This window comes from Hemicordylus capensis, chromosome 4 (assembly GCF_027244095.1).
Source record: "Hemicordylus capensis ecotype Gifberg chromosome 4, rHemCap1.1.pri, whole genome shotgun sequence".
NCBI classification, from domain to species: domain Eukaryota; kingdom Metazoa; phylum Chordata; class Lepidosauria; order Squamata; family Cordylidae; genus Hemicordylus; species Hemicordylus capensis.
This window is the reverse complement of record NC_069660.1, coordinates 54,743,941-54,759,396: the sequence shown is the minus strand read 5'-3', so window position 1 is coordinate 54,759,396 and position 15,456 is coordinate 54,743,941. Positions and strand designations below refer to the sequence as shown.

The window sequence follows — 15,456 nt, the reverse complement described above, 5'->3', positions numbered from 1 at the left end:
GCCTTTCAGCATCTTCCTATATCACTGCTTTCTAATATAGGTGGGAAACATACCAGTAGGATTTGAACTGGCAACCTTCTGCTTTTACACAAAGCATAATCAACCTATGGAATTCTCTGCCACAAGATGTGGGGTCAGCCAGCAGCCTGGATTACTTTAAGAGGGGTTTAGATAAATTCCTGGAGGACAGGTCTATCAATGGCTACTAGTCTGAGGACTACAGGCCACCTCCAGCCTTAGAGGCAAGATGCCTCTAAACACTTGTTGCATGGGAGTATCAGCAGGAGAGAGGGCATGCCCTCAACTCTTGCCTGTGGGCTTCCCAGAGGCACCTGGCGGGCCACTCTGTGAAACACAATGATTGTGATCCGGCCATGCAAATGACCCACGTTTGCACGGTGGCTTTAAAAATGGCTGCTAAGCACTCAGAAAGGGCCGAAATGACCCACAGAAGACCGGGGAGGGGTGGGGCCTGTGGGGGGAGGGCAAACTGTTGGAGGCACCTGTCAGAGGCCCCAGCAGCACCGCTTCCACCCGTGGCCACTGAACCCAGCAATGAGTCCAACTTAAAAAGTCAACTAATTCTAACTTGCCAGGCACCCCCAAACTGGGCCCGAACCACTGTGGCTCAACTTCGAGCCAAACCCAGTTCAGCCCGAAGTCGAGACCTCAAACCCAATTGGTATGAGGTCGAGCCAGCTTGCACGTCCCTAGAGCAGGGTGTAGGCACCACCAAGCTGGGGTGCTGGTGGTGCTGCAGATGACCTGGGAGTGGGGAGGGGAAAATAATCCACAGGTGCGTTGCTCATTTACTCTTTCCACCCCTCACAGGGTGCCTATTTCTCCCTCTGTACTCACCCTTCCCCAAGCTGCATGGGCTGTCATTTGCTTGGTTGGAGATAGGAATGGGAATTCCATGGTTGGGAATTCGTACCCCCAACTTGGCAAATGACAGCCCATCAGGGGCGTAGGCAGCCCGCCGGCGGCCTGTGTGCGGCCACGGCAGGCGCCCCGAAAGCCCCGCCCCTGCATCTGACATCAGACGCAGGGGATAGCCACGCCCCCGCGTCTGACATCAGGCATGGGGGGGCATGGTCTGGCTCCCAAACGGAGCCTTGAGGCTCCGTTTGGGAGTTCAGAATCAGAAGCAGCTTAACTGCCTAAGGGCCCGCGTGGCCCCTTTGGCAGTTAGACGAAGGCTGGTGCTGTGTTCGCAGCGCAGCCCAGGAGCGGCTCTTCCCTGCAGGGAAGAGCCACTCTTGGGCTGCGTTGCGAACACAGTGCCAGTCTTAGCTCCTGAAGGGGCCACGCGGCCCCTTCAGGAGCAAGTTAGGCTGGTGCTGCGTTCGCAGCGCCAGCCTTTGTTTAACTCCTGAAGGGGCTGCGCAGCCCCCGCTTGGGAGCTAAACTACTGCCCCTGCGTCTCTGATGGCAGACACGGGGGGCGTGTCGGGGCTGCTCTTGCGGCCCCTGATGGGCCACTGGCCCGGGTTCTTTGAACCTGTTGGCCCAATGGTGGCTCTGCCCCTGCAGCCTATGCAGCTTGAGACAGGGCGAGCAAGCACAGGAAGAGATCGGCAGCCTGGGCGGGGCAGAAAGAGTGAATGATTAGTGTAGCTATGGCTTGTTTCTGCCACCCCAACCTAACTGCAGCAGCTACTGTTGCCCCAATGGGAAAGGAGAGAGAGAGAGAGGAGAGAGAGAGCACTCCTTCAGATGCCTCACTGTTATTTTTAACAGAGCCAATGCATTTTAACAGTATCAAACTGGTGGTGAGGCCAACGGGCTCTAGCCTCTTTTTAAAATGTTTTATTAAGTGCCCATGACAAAGGATATTTATCTTTAATAGGCCCAACTCTTTAACAGCACTTTGTGTATTAAAGATCATAGTGAAGCATTTGAGGGGCCCCTCTCTTCCTTGTATCCAACTAAGTCAGCCATGGAAGCTGATCCTACAGCTCCATTATTTTCAGAGTGCTGCAAGACACTTTGCTGCAGTTGAAATATGAGCAATTACAAATGGGTGGCAGCCCTACGTATACACCGAAATGAAGGCCGAGAAATAAAGCACTGACACTTCTGTAGGCAACCACGAGAACACCAGGACCTTAGCTAAATATAGCGAGCTCCGCTCCAGGATGGTTCTTCCCCTTCCACCCATCACTGACATTTCTATTCCCTGAGATATTGACTCATACCCAGATTGGCAGGTGGATAGATTCTGTGGAGGTCAAACAGTTTGGTTTCTATGGCACTACAGCTGCATTTCCTGCCAGCCTGGCTCCTGCGCACTGTATTTTTAACACAAGGGATTTCAGCCCACCTGGCAGGGCCCTACACCTTGCACCTCGGCACATGCCTGAGCTATTAGCACAGCTGCCTGCCTGTTGCTAAGGAGACAGACTCAGTGGCTGGAAAAGATGAGTGCGTGGAGGCCTGGCTTGAAGAGCAAGGCCAGAGTGCAATTTGTCCAAGAGGGCAGAGAAGGCCTGTCTGTGGGCAGAGATGGGACTCTGCACAGCAGCACAAGCCAGCTCAATGGAAAGTACAGGACTGTAATTATCAGTTATTGTAAAGTCAAAAATACTGCAGATCCAGGAAAATTCCTCCATAAATAAGCAGGAGACAGAAAGCAGAGAACTCCAGACATCCAGTTCCAACCAGCTCCATGAATACTGACTAGGCTAACCTAAGCAGCAGCAGAGTATCCTAACATTTTGAGTATCATAACCTTTGGTTCTCGTCCCATTTTTGCAGTATCTTCCTTCCCCTGGCTATGTCCTTTTTTTGTCTCTGATCCACTGAAGCTTGCCTTATATCCTTCAACAGCTGATAGAGGAAAATAGGTCAATCAGCTTATTTTACACGAACAAGGGTTTTGTACAGTAATAGTGAGCAAACCATGTCCCAAGGAATCCAGTAGCACCCACTAACTTCAGAACAGGCATTTCCCTGCAAGATTCTGAGAAATGCGCACGTATGTTTATGTATCCATAGCACATCTCAAAATTCAACATATCCTAGCAAATTTGTAAGACCCCCCCGTTTGGTTGCATTGTGTCAGATGAAACAGATATTCACTGTTGAAACAGAAATATATGTTGGTAGGTAAGAACTGGCTACAATTTCAGTACATACATCTCTACATATAGTGAGAAAATAGATATAGCTGAAAGTATATTGTTCCATACTTTGCTATATTGTTCTGTATATTGTTCCGTACTTTCCTGTACAACCATGGCTGCACAGCTGAAACTGGAGACTCAATCAACCATGCAATTTACAGATCTCTGTTGAAATTCTTTCATAGCCAGGCATAACTTAAAAAACAACAACACTTGTGAATGCCTGCATTCTTGAATAAAAGGGACAGAATAGGAAGCCTCCTTGTGGAGGCTCAGTCTTATGAGAAGACTTCCTTCTCTTTCATCCAAAAAGGCAGCCACAGGCACAATCTCTACCTTGGCAGAGACTCTAATTAGAGGTATATTTCTTGGGTTCCAGGAAAGTCACCAGCATTTTAAAGAGGATCCCCATCAAAAGCAGTCTGCTGAATCCTGAATGAGAATGGGAGAGTGTGTACTTGGAAATAAAGTGTCTAATCAGTTGAGCTGCTGCCCACTGTATAACCAAAAATAATGTCCAAAGAAGGCAATGTTGCACTGCCTTTAGACTGGTCTTGTTGGTGGTGCCGAGCCAAAGAATATCTGTAAGGTTGCCAATGTAAACAGGCAGGAAAAAAGATATTTAATGTAACTGAACAGATTTACATCTCCTTGTCACATTGATTATCTGATTCCCTTTCCTCCACCAAGTTCCTGAGCAGCTGCCCCAGCAAAGAGAAAAAATGAAGACCGCAAAAGGCTCTTCATACTTCAGAATTGCAGTGGTCAGCTAAAAGCGGCCAGAACTCTTAACGTTCTTCCAGAATTGCATGCCCGCTTGAAACAGTTTAGAAAAGTACAGCTGGACCCAGAACTAGATGAATGTCTCTGAATGCCACCACATAAGCTGGTGGAGCCTGAGAAGCAACTTGGACTGGAAAGTGTCGCACCCAGTTGCTCCTTCAGTCCTATTCCAGGTTCATGCAGTGAGCCACTTTGGGGTATTTTCTCTCTCTCTCTCTCGTAATTTGTCTTAGACTACAGGAGTGTCCCACTAGGTCTTGACAGACCTGGTAGTGTTTCAACAAAGCTACAGAGATTAGAGATGTGCACAAAATTGTCAGAGCCAGTTTGGCTCGAATCTGAACCGTATTTGACCCAGTCTGGTTCTGTGCACTGTCGAATTGGACACAGTTCGAGTTTGAACAGAGTCTGTTCAAAAGGACTCGAAGCTACTAGTAAAAGGGAATCTGGTGAGGATTACTTTACCAGTAAAAGGGTGGGGGGTCCCTAAAAGTAGAGCGGATGGGAGGGGAGTAAAAAAAGTACCTTAATAGTAGTGGTGGCTCCCCCCCACCTCACCAATGTCCTCCCCCTCGGTAGCCTGGCCCAGTTTGGGCCTCTGCACAGGCTTGGAGGTCACTAAAATGGTCTCTTCTGGCTCAGGTTACTCAGGGGGAGGCCATCAGGGGTGGGGGGAGGCACCCCCCATGGCTGCCGCCACTGCTGGCAGTGGCACTTTTAAGATACTTTTTTTACTCCCCTACAGTTCGCTGTACTTTTAGGGAAGTCCCCTGCCCCCCTTCCCATTTCCTGGTAAAGGGGAATCCTTACTGGATTCCGCTTTACTAGTAGAGTTCTGAGCCAGCTTGGTTTGATTTGCTCCCAGTTCTGTTTGACCCCGAACCCTTTGAGCCCAGGTCGAATCAAGCCAGCTTGCATATCCATAACAGAGATATAGCCCGTGTAGAAGGATTACACCAGTGATCAGATGCAGCTTCATTGATTCATGACTTTCCTTGTTGACCTGTTATAAGCGTGGCAATTCTAGTTGGACATAATTCTTAGCCTGCAAGGAAACTGAAATCCAATCTAGTTTAAGGCCTATGAAGACCGTGCCATACCAATTATGCTTGAATCATCTATTTGGCCATTATTGTACTGCAGAATAGCAAGGTTTATTATTTTTGACAATGTAAACTAGGTTACAAGGTGGCTTGACTTCTTGTGGTGAAGATTTCTGCCAACTGTCCACAAGCTATTTGACATTCTATTTAACAGAACAGGTTTTTAAAGGTTTTCCTGGATCATTGTTTGCTTATTATTATTATTTGTAATCATTGTTTTCAAGGAAGTACTTAAACAGAGCTCTCATCATACAGAGGCATTGTAATAAATGTGAGACTGACTGATCATACAAAAGCCATTTGAGAAGTACCAATCCCCATATGGGAAGGAGTCACTGTTGCTGTTTACTTGAATCATTTCAGTCTATAAATCAAATTTTGTTATAATTTTTATTTTGTTTTAATCAAACTTTGGGGCCATTCACATCACCACACATTCTACTGGGCGGACAAGCAGGTGGGCGGGGGGGGGGGGGCTTTGCAAAACTTGCCTTCCGCCAGACAAACATCCTGACCTTGGTGGGAGCACATCCTGCACTCCCACATGATCCTCACTGCTCCATGCAGCATGGAGCAGGGCGGATCGCTCAGAGGCCAGGACTCCTTATCCCAGCCTCTGGGTATCCCACAGTGCATCAACTGCTGCGTGCAGTAGCCTGTGCTGACACATGATCCTGGGAGCTGGGTTAAGGGTTAGGGTTAGCTACGAGTCGGGCTTCAACGTTGCGTTTAGCACTCTGGCACTGCCAGGATCCTTGCGGATCCTGGTGGTTCTCACGGGCAGCCAAGCCCAGGCTTGGCCGCTGGTGAGAACAGCCTCTTTTTGTATTAGGTTTGCTGGCTTATCCATTTTTCCTGCTAGATAATGCTATTCTGCTATCAAATAGCAATAGCAATAGCAATAGTAGCAATAGCATTTACATTTATATACCGCTCTATAGCTGGAAGCTCTCTAAGCGGTTTACAATGATTTAACATATTTCCCCCAACATTCTGGGTACTCATTTTACCGACCTCGGAAGGATGGAAGGCTGAGTCAACCTTGAGCCCCTGGTCAGGATCGAACTTGTAACCTTCTGGTTACAGGGCGGCAGTTTTACCACTGCGCCACCAGGGGCTCTCTTCGATGGGAATCCCAGGAAGACACAGTAATCTCTTTGCCCATCCCCACTGTCAGTGAAACTATATGCTGCCCTAAATGTGTAATTAAAATATGTGTTTAAGAAGAGCAACATCTCTTTAAAACACACACACCAAAAAAACCAAACACAAAAAGCGGAGGGATTATCTGGACTGGGACCATGGTGCAATGTGTGTATGCGGTTCTTTAAACCTTTCTCCCTTGCATTGTTCTCCTGCTGGAAACTGCCTTCAGGCTACCTTAAAATCTATGCATTTAGCCTAATGTCTAATTTGGCCCTGAGAATCATATAAATGTTAAATTGGCAGGATTTTTGTCAGTTGAGGCGCCGTTCCTTTGGAGCTCTCCACCCATTTCGGTTTGTTGGGCACGAATTCTCACTGCTTTTAGATGGCAGTTGAGAACCTTTTTATTCTCTTTAGCATTTAATGGAATCCAATTTTATGGCCAGTTTTATTGCTATTGCTGCATCTGTTGTATTATGTATAGCTTTTATACTATTTTAAATTTTTATCATAGTATTATGTATATTGTTTTGAAATGCTTTTTGTCACTTCAACAAGTAGCGGCTAAGAAGAACTGCCACCTCTGAGAGGCGGGGTAGAAATATCTTAAATAAATAAATAATCAATCCGCAAGAATCAATCAATCAATCATAAATGATCTAGAAGTAGGGGTAAGTAGCAAGGTGGCCAAATTAGCAGATGATACCAAACTCTTTAGGGTAGTGAAATCCAAAACAGATTGTGAGGAGCTCCAAAAGGATCTCTCCAAATTGGGTGAGTGTGTGACAAAATGGCAAATGCGGTTCAATGTTGGCAATGTAAAGTGATGCAAATTGGGACGAAAAACCCCAACTTCAAGTATACATTGATGGGATCTGAGCTGTCAGTGACTGACCAGGAGAGGCATCTTGGGGTTGTGGTGGACAGCCCGTTGAAAGTGTCGACTCAATGTGCAGCAGTTGTGAAAAAGGCCAATTCCATGCTAGGGATCATTAGGAAGGGGATTGAAAATAAAACTGCTAATATTATAATGCCCTTATACAAAACTATGGTGCAGCCATACCTGGAGTACTGCATACAATTCTGGTTACCACATCTAAAAAAGGACATTGTAGAACTGGAAAAGGTGCAGAATAGGGCAACCAAGATGTTCAGGGGCCTAGACCACCTTCCTTATGAGGCTAGGCTACAACACCTGGGGTTATTTAGTTTAGAAAAAAGACAACTGCAGAGAGACATGATAGAGGTCTATAAAATCATGCATGGTGTGGAGAAAATGGATAGAGAGAAATCCCCCCCCCTCACATAACACTAGAACCAGGGGTCATCCAATGAAATTGATTGCCAAGAAATTTAGGATCAACAAACAGAAGTACTTTTTCACACAACGCATAATCCACTTGTGGAATTCTCTGCCACAAGATATGGTGACAGCCAACAGCCTGGATGGCTTTAAGAGGGGTTTGGATAACTTCATGGAGGAGAGGTCTATCAACGGCTACTAGTCGGAGGGCTATAGGCCACCTCCAGCCTCAGAGGCAGGATGCCTCTGAGTACCAGTAAAGCTATCTGGAGGGAATTCTGGAGAGACAACAGAATATCGGGGGTCTGGGATACCACTGGCTACCTTTCAATTTTGGGATCAGTTCAGCTTTGTTAGTATTTCTCTCTCTTTCTCTTGACAGCCAGATGACCTAGACCTCACTGGCTGATCTTGGGCAGGCAGATGGGATAATGGCTCATGCCTTCCTTCCTTCATATTTGGCACTGGCTAAAGATGAAACATACATGATGATAAATTTTGTCACAAGATCCCACATCCAGTGGAGAAAGTTTAAAATAACTAGCATCTAATGCTGCTTTGTCACAGTCCTTATTTTTGGATATTGCCCATGCAGACGTCTACATGGGCATTTGCTTATGTACGGATCTCTCTAAGTCTTCTGGAGTTGTCACTGCAATAAATAAGCGATAGGCTGTGTACACCCATACTGGCCCATGTGCTGCGCTCGCTTACACTGGTGTTTCCAATCAGCCCACTCTGTTGCAGCACATCTAAGAAACAAAAATCTTTACAGTTGTTTTTCCTGGAATGCCAGTGTGCAACTTTAAAGATTTGTGCACTTGCACTCCTGCTCAAGACATCTAGCTCTTCCTCAGACACCAAGAGCAGTGCAGTCTGATGAGAAATGCTGGTGTAAGCTTGAGCACCATGTGGGCCAACTTAAAATAATGGGTTGCTGCCCTTTTCGTCCTGCTGCTCAAGACTGGCTTCTGCCATCTTGGCAACCCATTTGACAGACATGCTGATTAGTGAATCAAATGCCTGTTTCTTAGTGGGCCATGCCCCTTCCCCTCTCCTTCAAGTAGGTTGTTAACCTTAACAAAATCTTAAAGCACAGCATGAATGAACATTCATTTGATTCCTTTTCTTTTGTAAACAAAAGAAAGGACAGAAAAGAAAATCCAATCAAGTTGTTTGAAGTTTAAAAAAAAATCCCACATAAACAAAAAACACCTTGCTCTTGAAAGCAGGGGCAGGAGGGGCAGGCGGAGAGTGACTATCTGACACCACACTGGTCAGCCAATCCGTGTGCTCCCTGGCTGACTTCTGCTGTAAACAGGAACGGACAAGAAGAACTGGTTTCCCTTGAGGTTGATCTCAAAGAGCTATATATGTGTATATAAAATGTGGTGAGTGCCTATATCTTTTCTACCGAAGGGGTAAAAGCAATTTACAGGGCATTTTTACTGGAGAAAGGATTTAGAAGCCCCAGGCACTACTGTATATACCTATGCATATATAAACACGCACACATATATAAGAAGTCCAAAGAAAGAATGATGGAACTATGTGTAACATGCAGCACTGGAGATTCAAGTTCTGAACCTCAGACCACCCCCCTTCCCTGCCCCCCCAAAAACCCTACAAAAAACAAAGGGTGGGGGGAGAGAAAGTCTGCAATGTGGAAAACTCAGCAATTGACTTCATATATCTTGGAATGTAAGCAAATGATGTAGTCACAGAAGTTTGGTTTTCTAGTTGTCTGTGAGGGATTGTTAGCACTGAATATGTGACATATTGGCCTTTCTGTGTTGTTTCTCCTACACTGTACAGTATTTGATATCACACAGATGTGCATGTCTGGCCCCTAGAGAGCCCTTGGTCCCACCCTCTTCTGCTCCTATTGCTGTAAAATAATAATTGAGCACGCTAATATGAGAGTTGTCAGAGAATATCACTAGTGTTGTGAAAATGTATAGTATCAGGTTTCCCGGTTTTTTAAATTGGGGTGGGGGTGGCTGCAGAAGTTGCTTCTTTACACAGTGAGTATTTAGACAGAACTTAACTTACCCATATAAAAGTATTGTGGGGATTTTTCATCAGTTGCTAAATCTCTTATTACTCCTCCAAACCGCAGCCATAGCCCAAATGCGACAACAGCTGTGCCTGCCAACTGGAAAAGCAAAACAAAATCCAAAAGGTTAACAACGAAGGAAGGCCTGGCAAGAAGAGAAAATCTGCAAACAACTGCTTGTTCTTCCTGGAAACTCCGAGGGCAGAGGATTCTGAGGCCCCTGCACATGCTGCAATATAAAGGTTGCTACCAGCACTAACACACCTTTAGCAGTGCAGCCAAAACTATGAATATTGCTGTGATAACAAGGATATGAATAGATGAACATGATTTCAGTGGTGAGTCTGTTGTGGAAGTGCATTCAATGTGCTTCATTTAGACATACTGTTGTTTTATAACTGTTTCCCTCATACAAAGAAAACTTGAAGTAGATTTAACTAAAGATTTATTCAGCAACAACTCCATTTTCTCCTTCACCTTCCTTTTCCTTTCTGACTCCACCCCACACACTCTCTACACTGCATCCCGATCCCCCACTGGGACAAACTTCTCAACACAACAGAAAAGATTACTAGATAGAATACAACACACCCCTCCCCTTTATAAAAAACAAAAATTGAATTAACTTAAAATCTAGTGACAAAGTATTGAAGTATTTAAGGTGGTCTCATGTCACGCACACTTCTCAAAGGCGTAGGCTCTCGGGCTCAGGAACTGTTTTGTCTTCTGGTGTTGAGGATTGTTCATCACTTGCATCAGCCTCATCTGCAAGGTCAAAACTAGAGGTAAGATCCTATTCCTCTTCAGTTTCTCTCTTGAGATCAGACTCTCTTCTGTCTTGTCTCATAGTATGCATGCTGGAAAGTCTTGAACTGTTCCACTTCCTTCCATCATCCAATAAGACAGAATCTCCTCTCATTTCAATTTGTTTTGGTCCAGAATATTGGAAAAATCCCTTTCTCACTTTATAAGGCAGCTGTAATCGAACAAAGTCGAACCTGAAATGTTCGCTGTTTCACACTATTTCTGATCTACATACAATTTCTATTTTTGTTGCTACTCCCTTACTCAATCACATATCTCTGCATTTCAGGGTGAGATAGCATGGAAAGTCCTATCAGTTGTTGCCATTGGATCAGTTTGGTGGTAGCTTTTTCTCCTCTCAGGAGGTCAAAAGGTGATTTTCCTGTAGTAGATTGGGGGAGTAGTGCAATCAGCAATAAGAGTTTCACCGATTGCCTCTTTCCAGGGTTATTGTTGTTGTTGTGTAGTAGCCAGTTGTAAACTTGCTTTCACTAATCTGTTCATTCTTTCCACTAAGCCATTTCCCTGAGAATGGTACAAGGAAAGAGACCCATGGTTGTGCAAATATATTGCTCAATATATTTTAAGCTGGGTCCCACTGTCAGTCACTAGTACTTTAGGAAGAACTTCCCTCACAAAAACTGCAGTCATGAACTCAATCACCTTGTTTGTAGTAATATTGTCAGCAAATGAAACTTCTGGCCACCTGAAATAGTAATCCACCATCACTAGAACAAATCTTTACTTTACAGGTTGATTATAAAAATGCTCCCTTATATCCAGAGCACGTTTTCCCCAGGGACCATTGGGACACTCTGCTGGAGTCAAGAGAGTGGTAAAAGTCTTCTGTGATTACAGTACAAGTCATACAGTGCCGGATTACATTTTCAGTGTGTTTGTCCATACCTGGCCACCAAAAAACTCTGATCTGCCTTTAAGTCACACTCATGTCCTTCATGGGCCATTATGATCACTTTTGCTTGTAAGGAGGTTGGCACCAACAAACTATCAGTCCTCAGCACCAGTTAATTGAGAAGAGACAGCTCACTTGCATCATGCATGTATAGTTGAAGATGTTCCGGCACCTTGTTTTTGCATGACCATTGATTAATTATGTAAGTTTAAGTTCATGAAGCACTTGATCAACACTGAGGGCTGCTTTCCATTCAGAAAATGTGATCACTCCATGAGTGGATGAAGCTATTTGCACCATTACTACTCTTTCATCTTCGTCTTCTGGGACCTCCTCTTGGCCTGGAAGTGGAGTCAGGATAAACCATCTGCAGTTGTATTCCAAAGACCTGGAAGATATTCCACCTGGAAATCAAAATCCATAAGTCTGGTGACCCATTTGGCTATTCTTGGGGTTGCTTGACTGGATCCCTGAGTATTAAATAAAGCAGATGAGGTATATGGTCTGATTGTAAAATGAATTTTTTTGCCCCACAAGTAAGTCCTGAAGTGCCTCACCACCCAGAAACATGCTAGAGCTTCTTTTTCAATGACAGAATACATCTTCTCTGATGCAGTAAGCACTCTGGAAGCAAAAGGCAGCTGTAACTTCCCTGTCCCCTTTTGGCTAGGTCAAGAAAGCACCCAAACCATATTCAGAAGCATCCGTGGTTACAATAGTATGCCTGTTGGTGTCAAAAGAAGTGAGAGCAGGGCTCTTTGCAATGGCCAGTTTGAGAATCTGAAAACTAGACTTGCAGGATGCATCCCAGTTCAATGCTATGTTATTTTTTAAGAAGACAACGCAATGGAGCAACTTTGAAGGCAAGTTGTCTAACAAATTTAGAGTAATACAGAGCCCTAAAAATGATCGAAGTGCATTCTTGTTGTGTGGCTCTGGTGCTTCCAAGATAAGCATTCTCCAAAGCTGTTTTGGGATGTACACCATTCTGAGATATTGTGTGACCCAAGTACGTCACCGAGTGTGTGCAAAACTAACATTTCTTTGCAGAGATAGTAAGTCCATGTTGTCAGAGTTTTCTTAAGACTTCTATTGGTTTAACACCATTCTACTCAATGGTTCTGCCATACACTAAAATGTCATTCTGAAAGTAAGTGATGCTATCCATAATCCAAAAATAGCATGCATCATTCACTGAAATACCAAAGCTGCAGAGACTAATACAAAGGGCAGTCTTTTGTATTGAAAAAGACCCTCCGGGATAATGAAGGCTGTGTATTTGTGAGAACTTTGCACATGTTGCAAGTGACCTTCTGTGCAGGACAGTGAGCAAAATTGGCTTTGTTGGCAGAGTCTCTACACCACTAGCATTGGCAGCGCCTCCTTTCTTGTGCTGCCACTTTCTGGTCCAGTGCCATAAAAGAAGATTGGGTTTGGAAGGATTTAGACTGAATAACCTGGATTTCAAGAGGTTAGTTTTGGGGTACCAAAGAGAGCAATTTCATGCAGCATTTTACCCACTCCTAGCTATCTCTGTAACATTTTCTAAGTAGTAGCTCCAATAGTAGTTTTTCACACAGTTTGAAGCATTTTGTTTTTATAACAATCTGATCCCTGATAATTTTATTAGTAAAGTTGGTAAACTCACAAGTTATACCTAAGGCACACAATGCTGTGACATACTGATCAATAGATTATCTAGGCAGTTGGAATCTAGAGCAGAATTTGCAACCACATTCAAAGTAGGATTGAAATGATAATCTAAGTCTTGAAGAGCAGCCTAATTATAATTGGCATCTCCTATTTGGCAGGAAAGGTCAAATTATTATATATTCAATGGCCTTCAAGGCCCAGCAGTGAAGCAATATTGTCTCTGCTTTGCTGGAGTAAAATTGTGGCTCTGTAAGGTGAAGAGGAAATTGCAGAAATAGGACCTCCATTTGGAAACAACGGGAAGAGCAGGTTCTCCTGGGGTGGACAAGTTAAAAGGTGCTGGTGGGATCTGAGTCATGCAGCAGTGGGAATCCAGTGAACAAAAGAGTCCAGAATTGATAAGGAAAGTACCTCCAGTGGTTGTTTCTTCATCTTCAGGAAGGTGGAGAAACAATCAGTAGCAGCAATAGTAGAGAACAGTTCAGGAATGTAGACCCAGTGATGCAAGGATATGAGGGGGCAGGAACATTCACAAGCTTTGCAAGCTCATACGCTTAGGGGGTTGAAAATCTCATTGCCACATGTTTTATAGCTGCTTCCCTCATACAAACAAAGAAAACTTAAGTAGATTTAACTAAAGAGTTACTCAGCAGCAGCTCCATTTTCTCCTTCTCCTTACACTTCCTTTTCCTTTCTGACTCCACCCTCCACACTCTCTACAGGATCCCCCACTGGGACAAACTTCTCCAACAACACAACTTAAAATATTACTAGATGGAATATAATAATCTTCTTTCATAATCTTCTTTCATGAAATCTGTTGGGTGTGTCCACAGCAGAAGCTGGCTATACACAGTGCTGATTGCCTAAAAGTCCAGGACATCACTATCAATTTCCTCCTTCTTTTTGAAGCAGTTTTTCAAAAATTGATTCTGCTTCCAAAAAATGTGTGTGTCAGCAAATGTACATGCGGTGCTTTAACAATACAAATGGCAGACAGCTCAGCTGAAGCATAGGGAGAGGGCAAGTCAGACTACTTGATCAGCATAAAATCTGCTGGCCAGTATGCCTGCAAAGTGCATTGCGAAGGCGGGGGGAAGCGAGACCCAAGTTCTGGGAGAAAAACACACAGTGGGCCCTTTCTCACGATCAGTGAGAAGGGCTACTGGGTGCACAAGGAGGAAGTCTGCTGACATGTACCTCCCCCGCAGACGATCATTGGGTCCATGCTGGGCACAAGGATAGCACAACCAGACAGACAATGGCTGCCCCCGGCAGTGCGGAGGGTCAGTGGTCAGAACGCATCATCTCAGCCCCCAGAAATGCCATAATGCACCATGAGAGTGTGAAGTGTATTTGGGGGATCTCCCCGGTGATGGCCAGGAGCCCTGCAGTGTCTGAGACCTGATATGGTAGGTGAAAGCCTGAGGGCTTCTTTGGAGGGTTTGCTGCCGAGGTGCCGCACAGCCTAACCTGGCCTGGGCATCCTGAGCCTAGATTAGGCCATGCCTGAGAACAGCCTCAGTGAGTTCTTATTTGCAGCTACATTTGTACACACCCAAGGCTTTATGTGCATACAAAATATGCTGACAGTTCCTTAGTTTCTTTTTGTGCATACAAAATATGCTGATCGTTCCCATTCACAACTGGCTTCAAAAATGTACTCCAAGAGTGTTCATCAATGGATCCTCATCAGACTGGAGGGAGGTTTTGAAGGGAGTGCTGCAGAATTCTTGTCCTGGGCTCAATACTCCTCTACACTTGTATCAATGACTTGGATTAGGGGTGTGCACAAAACCAGTTTGCCTGGTTTGGTTCAAGTCTGGACCGGACGCGAACCAGACCAGGCATGTTTGGTTTTCTGCTCCCAAACTAGAAACCTAGCTCGGCTCGAGTTCAAGCCTGTTCGGGGTTCGAATAGCCCTCAAGCCGGCCCAGTTTGATAGCAAACTGGCTCGACCTCGAGCCGCTTAACACATCCCTCACTTTTTTTTTATTATAGCCATTGGCCAGCCAAAAGATAAAATCCAGAACAACAAATATAGCTAATATACACAAATAGTGGCTGATAGTTAAACACAATAACGCAGTATAAAAGCATCCAAGATAAATTACTTTAAAAATAGTAAAACAACTCCTAAAATTGAGACCTTAATCTCATAGCAATATAAAAAAATTTGGCCACTACTTTTGTGATCTCACAGTTTGTGTCCGCAAGGCAATATCCTCTATAATAAAAGCCTTGGGTGTGCGCCAAGTCCACTGCTAAAGTCCACTGCTAAAATAGTTTTTGAAAGATTAAAAGATTAACGAGCCTGACTTGTATTTTTCAGCTGATATTATGGTAAATTTATCTGAAAAATGGGTGTCAGATGTTTGGACAGGGGCGCAATTTCAGTGTTTGCCCTAGGCGCTATTTTCCCTAGATACGCCTCAGGGATGGCTGCAGTGAATCCGGGCGCTGCTCTCCTGGGAATGCGCATGGCGCTGGACAGGTAGAAGACTGGCAACCCTCTGCCCCAAGGAGCCTGCAAGCTAAAATCCGACGGAAGTGGGAACAGGGGATTGAG

The 15,456-nt window shown here is 44.8% G+C and overlaps 1 protein-coding gene across 2 annotated transcripts in view; it reads right to left on the bottom strand.

Moving 5' to 3' along the window:
* TSPAN2 (tetraspanin 2) overlaps window positions 1-15,456 on the bottom strand; it is a 103,131-nt gene that overhangs the window by 49,969 nt on the left and 37,706 nt on the right. For both annotated transcript variants that reach the window (XM_053248927.1, XM_053248926.1), the window contains exon 2: window positions 9,513-9,615. In XM_053248927.1, coding sequence (XP_053104902.1) covers window positions 9,513-9,615 — 103 coding nt within the window. The remainder of the gene's footprint in view (window positions 1-9,512; window positions 9,616-15,456) is intronic.